Consider the following 12,157-nt stretch of genomic DNA (forward strand, 5'->3'; position numbering starts at 1 on the left):
TGCTAACGCGAGAGAGAGGAGCGCACAACGGGATATTTACGAGAAAATAATAATAAGGGAGGACGGCGGGAAAGGGAGGTAAAAAACAGTAGTTTCCCGGCCAAAACGGGAGACTTAACAGCTATAGTTAGACACAATATATAATGATAAAGAAAAAGCAAAAAAAAAACATTATTTTGCTGCACTGTACAGAACTATGCTTTGTGGGATAGCTTTTCCAAAAAATGTAAGCGTATTCTTTGTGTCAGTATAGTAGATGGAGGTTGTGTTTAATACAACAGTCCAGACTAAGCAAATGGACACAATAAATATTAGTTTTCAGCTTAACAAGTGTGAAGCTGACAGCCCTGATTTATGCTCAAGTCAAGATCATGCCATATCAACAGTGCAGCACTAAGAGTCTTCTGCAAACTGTATTATGTGCACAAAAGATTCAGCAACATTCCCAGAGCTGCGTGCTAATCTGTTGTTGTTGTTTTGTTTTTTTTTTACAGGAAGCATTACTCAATGGGAAGAAGACACTTTAAATAATACCAGGAGCAAAGAAAACATGAAGCTCAAGTTCATTCAGTGTTAAAACTGGAGAGTGTCTGCTTCTCCAAACAGTTTTCACTCCTCCTGACTCCCGACAGGCTTGAGCGTTAGGCATTTCCCTTGTTGTCTGTCTTCCTCCAGGCTGTAATCAGTCCAAAAGCAGCTGTATCCGAAACCGCATCCTAAAAAATGAGTTGCCTTGTGTCATGAAGGGAAGGCTGTGGTGCCACTGAGGGTGAGGAATGTGTCATTTCTGCTGACAGATGTCCTGGGCAGCAAGCTGACGCGTCACTAAACTGACTGACATTATTGGTTATCTCTTAACAGCAAACTTTCAGACGTTAGGTTTGCATTAGTTCACAAGCATTGTGTATATGAAGCTGTAAGGTAAATATTAAGCTCTTTCAGGTGAGTTGTTACACTAACTTGACAGTCCTAGCCAATAATTACGTGTTGCATTTGCACGGCTATTTAAGTAAATCAACAAAAACAAAACACTTTCTTGGTTGACATACATAGCTACTGTAAATACTATTTTGGAGTCTACTAAAAACGTCAAAGGTCAGTAAGACACAAAAATAAAATGCATACCTATATTTTATGTAAACTCTGCTAAGAAAAAAAATATATAGTTAGAAACAAAACTATGTGTTGTATTTGATTCATCCAGACTAAGTCTGTCGCAATAAATCAATTAATTGTTTAATAAACTAACAGGAGTTTGATGATTAGTATTTTTTCAGAGGCATCATAATCCATTTTGTTTATGGTTTGGTTGTGTGTGGTACTTATTTCCATCTTATTTGTTGCTTGTGATTGTTGTTTGATTTTTTATATTTAAAATGTCTTCCAGTCCCAGTACCAAGAGTTCCTTACAAAGTGAAAGTTTATTGGTCTTTGAAAGGGCAAACTTGCCTTACTGTGCCATTATCAATAAATTACTTTAAAGTAGCCTCAAAACAACAATCTTTTCTAGTAATAATTACTGAGACAATTTATCGTCCAGGAAAATGTGTTATCGTGACAGGCCTAATTTGGATGCATCATGTTGGTAGTGGATGTTCTTTGCTAACAACCATTAACTGTTTACATGGTGCATTCAGGTACACTATGTTGTATCTGAATACAATGAGGAATTAGAGAGGAAAGGTTATGAGTGAGCATCCTGAAGGAGTGTCCCATTTCTTAGAAGAATAGCTTAACAACGACCCAAATGAGGTGGAGTGAAGGGTAGATGTAGAAGTAAATGAGATTTTCCGTTAAACATCCTATAGAAATACTTTGACAAACAAGTTTTAAGAAGGAAATGCTAAATACAAAGTCTTTTCTGCTCTCCTCTGCCCATTACGTATTTGAAGTAGCGTCTTAAACTTTCTCACAGACACCCACACTGGGTTGCAACAAAAAGGCTGGGAGCAATGAAACAATGCAAGCTGATAATTCTCTGTGGGTTCGTCACTAGAATGTCTTCTTACTGCACATTACACAATCACTTGATTCTTTGCTCATATAGAAACAAAGCTTACAATGACTTAGAAGTATTTTGTAATCCAATCTAAGTGATGGAAAAACTAGTATCTGCGTTACGGTAAGCTCTCAGCGTTTCTTCTTAAAGAGTAAAGTACAATTAAATAAACCAAACTTCCAGGTTTCAAGGCAATTTTCACTGTTTAAAATCCCGAATTTAAACAGGAACTATATCAATTACTTAAACCCTACGGATTTAGCTACATTTTGAGATATAATCCGTCACCTATAAAGCAACATGCAGCGGTGCATTGTTTCAATTCATTAGAGCTTTTTATTTTAAATGAATTAATCAGATAAGCTTGAACAATCAAACAAATAATCACTGAGACACTCCTCAGAGGATACAGGAGAAGTGATCAGAGCATGGTTTAATAACTCCACTATTACTCCATTATGAATCCACTAGTGGCTCGGCTGACAAGATCAAAGCTGAATGTAAAAAACACTACATAATTGTATGAATAATTAGACAGCAGTCCAGATGCACAAAATGCGTTGTAAAAGGGTTTTAGTGAAGAAAGATTCTAACATATTTCCTTATCAAACATCGGCAGAGATCATTTTGATCCAAGCTGCTATAAAAAATGATGGAATCTGGCTAATGCATTCGGTTGAAAAGGTGGAGCAGGAAAATATTTTTGTCCTTGTGCATAAAGGCCTCAAAGACCAAAAGATCTCCATAAATACATTCTCACAACTCTGAGGTTAGCATTTGGTTTGTAAGTTCTGGAAAGAGCTATTTAAACGAAATAAAATTTTTCCACTTCTCATCTTCACACCTAACCGGGATTTGGGTTAGTCACAGTCAAACTCTGACACAAACAAATAAGTTTGTACCAATTGCAGCGCACACCTTCACTCTGTTAATCCTTTTTGTATTCTGAGAAAACGCCTAAAAGTCTCGAAGACAATGTTTCAGGATCCATGTCTCAAATGTTACATTGAAGGACTTTTAAAAAATGGAGATTTCAGTCTACTTGGACGGTGTGTGAGTGTTTCTGTGAGCAAATTTTAATGCATGTTTGTTTTTATTGTAACTATGCTGCTGCTGCTGTCATGCACAGGTTTCCCTTATAAAAGAGGTATTTGATGCCAAAGAGACTAACCTGGTTAAATAAAGGTTAAATAAAAAAAAAATAAAATTAATTGAAGTCATTAAGAACTACATTTTTAATAATGAACGCAAAAGTCATTCTCTGTCATCTAGCTGATTCTTTTAAATAAATTATTTAAAAAGTGCAACTCTGGTAAGAAGTTTTTACACAATAAAAAAGGGAACTGTTTTTCATTGCTATAAAAAGATTCAGATTTTGAAAGGTAAACATGACGGTGAACACTGGGGGGTGATTTGTTTCCAGTTCTACTCGGCATTAAAATCCATTTCTGCTTTTTGGCGTTTCCCTGCCTGAGGTACGGCTCTGCTGAAGCAGCTTCCTGCTCATGTGTGGTTCATAAAAATAAAAATGTTTCCACACTAAAAACTGCCTCTCACTCCATGGCGTATAAAAGCAGCCAGGTTGATATTTGTGATTCTCTCATAGCTTCGTGTACACTTTGCTATGGACATCAAGATTTTTGATTACCATCATTTATTTAAGTGTCATATCAATTAAGCTTCAGAGCATCATACATTTTTATGTTCATGTTTTTTTTTTAAGTTTTGACAGTAATTGTACATTTTCTTCTTTAGAGGGGCCGTATTATGCATTTTCCAGGAACATAGCAACTAAACTTTTACCTTGATTTATTATAAAAATACTGTATTTATCAAATATGACGTAAAAGAAATTTACTTTGTAATTTAACACCTTGAAATTGTCTCTTTAAAAACTTCTGCTCTTCAGGAAGTCATCACAACATGGCTCCTTTATTAACTCTTTAACCTCTTTACTAATGTTGCACTGAGCAGGAGCTCGTATCAGCTCAGCAGATGCTCAGTTCCACCAGGTGTTTGCTAATAGCGGCTGGCTAGTCTGAAGGGGCCGAGTGGTGGAGTCGCAGAGGAAGGCTGCTCTGTGATATGGAAGCTTGGAAACTGCAAAACTGAGGAGGAACTACATCTCATGGGCGGTATTGAGTGTTTTTATGGTTGCCATGGGAGATAAAAGGATTTCAGGTATGTTGCTGATGATAGAATAACATTATAACATGATGTAAAGCTCAAAAAGGTTGATTTTACATAATACTGCCTATTTAATTTATAACATTCTGAGTCTGTTAGAATCAGGGTTGATTAGCCCAACTGGGCGTCTTCTATGCGTTTCTAAGTTGGTCTGGGTTCTTCTGAGTCAGGATGAAGGACTCAAAAAAGAGACCCTCATTGTGACATCATCAGGTGTAAGTCACCCCACCAGAGAAGGTCAGAAAATGTGTGTTTGTACACAATCGAGGCTGAAAAACACATTCAGGAAGAGACATTTTCAAAACCAAAACTAGATATATTTCTACCAGGAAGCCGTTCTTGCTCAAGGTCACTAACATGAACTATAATCTACATAGACAAAAAGACAAGGAAGCTTTTGAAGTCTATAATATTCTTTAAAAGGGATCATTTTAAAAGCGCATAGAGTTCTGCTGAACTAGCAGAACAAGAACATTCCCCTTTAATAAATACTTTGAACATCATCTGTGGAGTAAAAGAGTATTTTTCCCTCAGTCTACAGTCATGATGAACACTTTGTCCAGAACTTTTAAGAGTGAAAGGTGTGCATACGTCTGCATGAAAAGTGTAGTTTCTGACTACATCAGCTTTCACGTAGCAAGAATGTACTTTATGGGGCGTGCTGTGCTGGTGCAGGGGTTTAGCACACTGCACGTTTGGAGGCCTTAGTCCTTGATGCGGACGTCACGGGTTCGACTCCCGGTGCGGGCGACCTTTGTCACATGTTTTCCCCCCTCTCCTCACCCTCTTTCCTGTCTGCCTACTGTCACAAATGATACAAGACACTAGCGCCGCAAAAACTCTTCGGATAAAAAAATGGAAAAACAAAAAGAATGCACTTTACCTGAGCGCCAAGTGTTTATTTCATATGACGTTTTTCCAATATCGCCCACGTCTCCTGATTAGCGTCCAGATTGTAGTGTAAACATGGTCTGTTTGTGGGTATCTATCAATATTAACTTTTTTGCTCACATATCATTAAAATCACTTTGAAAGTTCAACTAAATTAAACTCACAAAGCAATTTATTGAACTTCATGCTAATGTTAGCTAATCCAATTTTTGCTACCATTGCACTGTATCTGATAATGAATTAACCTGTTTACATTAAGCAGTAATAATGTACAAGTCTCTCTTAACATACAGTACAAATCTATTTTATGAGGACGTGCCTCCTGCAACACACACACCCACCCATCCACCACCACACAAAAAAAACACAACAACTATCCATTTTGAATCTTATCTGAGCCATCAGCATGCATACTGTGCTCTCTAAATCCTCTTTTCTCTGGAGGCTAAGCAGGCCTGCGGCACTCAAAACTAGCCCACAATGTTGCCACACAAAAGTTTCAATAATTGGGAAAACCTGTTTACCTGGGGGTGATTTATCGCAGCGTGTAAGAACAGAGTTATTTCTGCAGTGCGTCGTCTGGTACTGGTTCAGAACGAGCCAACGGTACTTTTTCCCTTATAAAGGCTGTTCCTCGCAGAGGGAACACATGTATGAGGTGCGTGCCCAGATGTCTCGTGTAAAACAGGATTATTTAGGTTTATTGAGACTAAGAACTTTAAGTCCACGAGGACCTTGAGCATAACCTGAGCTATGAGAAGAATCTGGAGAATTTTAATTAGATCCAGGATATTTTTTTAACCAATACGGTGAACCTGTCATCAGACTGTTGGACCTTTGTTATTACATTTCCCTGAAGCGAGCTGGAAAATATGCAAACAAGTGGGAATGCAACAGACAGAAATGTGGATTCACGGGATGGCTTCTGCTCATAGGCTAAAATGCAAAGATGTTTGCAAACTATATTTACTCAGTCTATCTGAATATAACACTTAGAATTACCTAAAACTGGAAAATTTGCCAAAATCTTACAGGGAAAACATAATCGTCTAGCTTTTCTAGATCATCATAAATCAAAGAGGAAAAGCCTCAAACATTTTAAAACTAATTCATTTCATGACAGCATACTAAATCAAACTCATTTTAACTCTTATCTGAGAGACACTAAAAGAATGCATAGCGCCAACCTTTGCTTAATTCATCCCATCCTCTCATTCCGACAGGCTCCGGGCTGTCATTGATAATTCACAGAAAATCCAACGAAACTCCAAGATTCTTTCCCTGTTCCTGGTACTGCTTAGCGGTACTCCTCAGGCTGAACTTCAACCAAATGCTACAAATGCCAAATGTCCAACAAACATCTGTAGCGGCCAACACCGATACAATAGAGAAAAACAGCGCTGTATTGACTTAAAATGTTTTTTTGTTCCTTTTTTAAATACAGGCATAAATGTATCGAATTACAGATTTATTGACTAACTCTGTACCAGTGCAGCACATAAAAATACACCAATAGCTTCACAAATTTTAATCTGATCATCCAGTGCAATTAGGTGTATAGCAGCCAATATAAAATAAATAATAAAGAAACTGTCACAATAATCTGGAACAAACCTTCTTTCAAATGGTTCAGAAAACATAACTTGAAATTCTGCATATTATGTAAAATAAATAAAGCGTAACATGACTCAGAGGATAAAGCATACCCTGCTCTAACCCTAAACCTAGACTAAGTAGACATGCATTAATGTATCTAACACATCGTTAGCGATACCCAATCTACAATTTTTTTCCAACATCGGGACTGATACAGATATTAATATCCGCTTTTCTACTTATACATTGAAGAAAGCAGGAAGGATGTGAATACTTTTACAAGAACATGGAAAAATAATGAACCTTATCATCAAAAAGGTTGACTTCGGTCAGCTCTTGGAGCTTAGCTGTTTTGCTCAGAGACCAAACATTAACAATTACTTTGAGTCTGAATTCAACCACTAAGCTGCAGTCAATAATTGACCTCCTCCTTTCACTGCTACATGCCTCCACTTATACTTTTAAACCTGCAAAAAGTTAAAAAGTCTAAACTTAAAAACACATTTAATCATGTCGCAAAAGACCAACACAAACCAGACTGCTAAAAACCTGTGTATACATATGCTGGAGTTTCACTCATCTGTAGTGAACTTTAGACCCCTTTGCAGCAATGCAGATATGACAAAAAAAAAAAAAAAAACCTCAAGAGAACCAGAAGCTCCTGACTAACAGTTGCTGGTATTTTGCTGTGTCAAATTAACAAGCAAGGTCTTTCGTAGTAAATCATTACACCCGCAGGAGAGAAGTGAAGCCACATGAGGTTTCTGAGGAAGTCTCCCTCTCAGCGGCGCTGCGCACATTCTGCAGCCAAACACAGCGACTTAACAAGGTGACGACATACAGCAGTGACAAACTGCAGCCTCTGCTTCGCTTTCTGTATATGAGGTTTTCTTCCACAAATCACACATGACAAGTGTCATCCAGAACTACTCCAACAGAGATGTCCGAAAGCATGAATGAATGAAAAAGACACGGTGAGATCATGATGTTCAGCTTTTAAATTCAAAAGTTCAACCATCAGGTTTCAAACCATGATTATTTTTCCCTTTGTGTTTTCTTTTTCATTACAAAAATGCCTGGACCTCTGCATAAGCAACCACTGTGTTAGTTGATGAGGTGTGACCTACAGGTTACAGGCTGATATTACACTTCAATCCTACGATTATAAACAACTTGTTCATATCAGAGATCCACGACAGAGAGCTGTGTGTTGGTCATATTCTCATCTCTGCCATGCACTTTCACATTTCAGCTCACTGTCCAGGTGTGACACGGGAAAAACTCTCTGCTTGTCGCATACCGTCAGCTATAAAGAAATCAGAACATTCAGAGTTTTGTAACAAAAGTATCTTGCAAAAGCATTCCTACTTCTTTGGGGTTTTATGTGAAGGAGCAATACAAAGTAATACATAGCTAGAGTAGAAAAAAAATATATAGTTTTCTACATTTTATAAATAGAAACTTGAAAAATATTGCCTGATTTGGTATTCAGAAACCCTACCACCCCCCAACACACATCTTGACTCATTACTTCCAAAAAATGACTCAAGAGTAAAAAAGTATTCTGTATAAAGACTGCTGGAGAACTCAGTCATAAAATCTGATGAGATTTTTTTTTACAATGATGTCATCGTACAGATAACAAATACAACAAAACTCAAAGAAGAAGAAACATTTTTCCAGCAAAGTTTTATTTCAATACAACACACAGTGTTTATCATACAGCAGAAACAAAATAACCTTAGAATACTGAAGCTTGTGCACAAGCAAGAAGTCTCACTCTAATGTAAACTCCAGCTGCCTGCGTTTTGTGCATTTTTCTTTAAAATATGTTTGTTCTCCATTGGGGAGGTTACCTACACTGGGTAAACTATCCAGGAATTTTACTCAACTGTGGTTCAGTAACACTACAAAAAGTATTTCTTTCTAGAAAAGAAAAAACTCTAGTAAATATAACAAACAGTGAAGATCTAAGTAGTTACTACCCAGCTCTATTTTTAGTCTTTTGCAGTGTGTCTCTACAAGATTTGTACAACGAGAGGACAAACCTTTCGCTCACTTTCTTTAAAACATTACTACTTTGGGTAGAGGATGTTTAAACATTGATTTTCAAGCGTTGCCACAGAAGTATTTACCCCTGGCTTTGACTAGGCCGACATCACCCAAAGATCCCAGAAGCAGTCTCAAACCCTTTGTAGCCTCTCACAGATTTTCTTCCTGTTTTTAGCCCCGTCCACCTTTCCCACCAAATCTGACTGGTTTCCCTATCACATCCTCCACAGCATGATGCTTCCACCACCATGTTTCTCGTGGAGATGGTGTGTTTGGGGTGAACGTAGTTTTCCCACAAGCTACTTTTATAAAACTGTGGAGTACTTATTACTTTAGACCAATGTTTCTCAATTCCTGTCCTCATGTCCCCCTGACCTGCATGTCAGGGGGACGTGCTACACACCTGGATTGAATCTGTAGGTGATTAACAGGCTTCTGCAGCACTTGATGGTCATGTAATCATTTGAATCAGCTGCTCTGGAGTGGAGGTACATCTAAAACATGCAGGGCAGAGGGGCCTGAGCACTGGAATTGAGAAGCTCTGCTTTAGACCAACATAATATAATATAATGTTAGTGCAAGACCTAGAGAGACTCCAGTTAGTTTACAAATCCAGAGCAAACTTAGACAGTACCATCTACTTACCAACCCAGAACAAGAATCAAACACAGAGAACCAACATTTAGTTTTGGTTCTGAACAATAGTCCAGAGAAATCATTACTAGGTTATAAATTCCTTCTAATTCATATAAAGCACTTTGAACTGACTTGTTGCTGAAAATGTGCTAGACAAATAAAATTACCTTACCTTACAAGATATAGCATTTTAAATAACAACCAAAAAGATTTCCGTCTCATTTACTGGAGGACGATCTTCCTCATGTTCACTTTGTTCTCAGAATTGATACTTAAATGACACACTTACCAATAAGGTGACCTCTAAAGGCACTTGGCCGGACATTATTTTATTTAGTAGTACGAGAACACAGTGGACTGAAGACAAATTGACGCCACATTTTAAGCCCGCACGCCTCTTTCTCTCCACGTCATAACTATCCAGTACTTTGTGTTGGTCTTTCACATAAAATCCTAAAGAAACACATTGCAGTTTGTGGTTGCAGTGTGAGAAAATTTTAAAAACACCTCGCAGCAATTGGATACTTTTGCAAAGTGCCACAGATGACAGTAAGCTTTAACTTTCATTCGCTCTGAAATGTATAATGTGTGTGTGTGTGTTGTTGGGATTTACCTTTGTTATGAGCAGAGGCTCCCGATGCTCCAGCCCTCCTCTGAGCGTAAACCCCCACGGTGCGCCTCCCGACAGAAACACATGCACCGGCCTCCAGCTCTCTGCATCCCTCGTCCTGTGATCCAGATCTGCAGATTTCTGCGACGCATGCCAAAAACTCTCTGCTTCCGGATAACGAGTGGCTCCCTCGGCATCCATTATACTGTTTACCACAAAAACAAAAAAAAGAAAAAGGAACAAGAACATTAAAACATGTCCACTAAAGAGACACAGATCACATAACTCAAAACAGTTCTAGTACAAGTACTACAAACTGATGTTTACCAAAGGAACAGGGGTTAAGAGGTTTATTTTCTGACCCAGTCTCCAGTTTCTGTTTACTGTTGTGCCTCAGCTTCAGTGTTGTGTTGATTAAAACCAGCTACAAATTGTGAGGCGTTTCACTCGACGTCAAGATGTTGACAGTAAAACACAAGAGTCGCACGTAATCATTCTAGGTAAACTGATGAAAAATCTCAAGCACTGTGTCTTCAATTACCTACATAAATCATGCTTTCTTTATACACACATGTTGCACTTCCATCTTCTCCTCCATTATTTCCCAATTTGCAATGACTGCTTTAGGCAGGATTTTGTTTTTGTTATTCCGATGCCCACACAGTAAACGGATAAAAGCTGGGTTATGGCGAGTCTCTGTTATGGACAAAAATGCCATTTAACTGAAGTTTTCAAATAATATCAAAACATGCCATTATGTTCCAGTGCACTATACGGTTTTAATTCGGATAGAAATCAAGCTGTGTACTGAACTGCATCTCATGCAGAGGTTTCTTGGTGATTGTTTCCATAATGCAATCGTAAACCCCTAACTGTGACAAACAATGGAAAACTGATGTCACTGTTGGGTTTTACAATGAGCGTTTAATGGCAAAGTGGGCATTAAAAACTGAAAGGGAAATACATTTGTTAACTTCTGACAACAATTGTAACGACACAGTCATATAAAATAAAATGTCACTATATTGTCAGTTTAAAAGATAAACTCATTTGCATTGTAGTCATAGGATCCTAAAAACGACAGTAAAAATTACCCCTTGGAATAATTAAAGGTAACTACGAAGTCCTACATTAGAATAGTTTTAGGCAAAAATACTTTTAACAAATTTAAGTTAGACAATTTTTTTTAAAAAACTACAGATAAATGAGCATAGCTGAGTATTTTTTTTTACATTAAGTTATAGAGCTCTGAATCTGAAAAGAGCACGAATACGTCAATTAAATAGTACCTTCCCTGGTTGAGGGGGTATGATTATTTTTTATTTTTATGTATAAAACGCAGTTGTGCAGGACGGATGTAAATGTGTAGCAGTAAGTACAGAGCTGCTGTCATAGTCCAGACGCTCTGAATTAAACTTAATGCTCTTACATGAGAGAGAATTAAACACATTATCACTGTCGTCGACCGACAATGGAAAAAAAAAAAAAAAACACGCTCGGCTAGACGAATAAATAAAGTTACACCGACCTACTTGTTTTCCAAAGAAAGGCTTATAGAAAAAAGTACAAGCTCTACCAAAAGGTAAACTTCGCTTTTCGCAAGTTGTGTTTGCGAAAATATTATTCCCAAACTCTCAGCGGTACGACTGGACTTACCTGGAAATACAACTTATAGATAAACCGGGGTGAACAGGAGAGCTTCGTCGGGTGGCAGGCAGCTATATCCCAGCTTTACCTCCTTACACATACTTCATCTTCTCCAACAGTTTATGTGACCATACGACTTTCTCCGTCTTCTTAATTAGACGCCAGTCGGTACTTCCAGTCGAGAATGTGTCCAGTTCGGACTGCGACAGTTCAGTCCGTCTTCTGCTTCATACACAGCCCCACAAAGAAACGCTGACACACTTCTGAGAGTTTAAATGAGCTAAGCTAAACCTAGCTCCCATCCAGGGACAACAGGGATAACCGGTGTGGCACGAGCGGCACACGCGTGCCATCTACCGTTAGTTAGTTAGTTCACAGCAGCCACTGGATAACTACAGGTGGACCTCTGGCCAGGACTGGGACGAGACTCCCCCTACTGGACATCTGACGCAACAACACAAACCAATGGGATTGCATTCTATTCTATTCTATTCTATTCTATTCTATTCTATTCTATTCTATTCTATTCTATTCTATTC

At 38.1% G+C, this 12,157-nt stretch overlaps 1 protein-coding gene across 1 annotated transcript in view; it reads right to left on the minus strand.

The window, feature by feature from the left end:
- Positions 1-11,906, minus strand: part of shroom2a (shroom family member 2a) — a 42,967-nt gene extending 31,061 nt beyond the window's left edge. Inside the window, exons 1-2 of the mRNA XM_044128275.1 lie at positions 11,628-11,906; positions 9,975-10,176 (exon numbers count right to left, since the gene is read on the minus strand). Of these exons, the coding sequence (XP_043984210.1) occupies positions 9,975-10,172 (198 nt within the window). The 5' untranslated portion in view covers positions 10,173-10,176; positions 11,628-11,906. The remainder of the gene's footprint in view (positions 1-9,974; positions 10,177-11,627) is intronic.
- Positions 11,907-12,157: the final 251 nt, after the last annotated feature.

Source organism: Gambusia affinis, linkage group LG10 (assembly GCF_019740435.1).
Source record: "Gambusia affinis linkage group LG10, SWU_Gaff_1.0, whole genome shotgun sequence".
Classification (NCBI taxonomy): Eukaryota; Metazoa; Chordata; class Actinopteri; order Cyprinodontiformes; family Poeciliidae; genus Gambusia; species Gambusia affinis.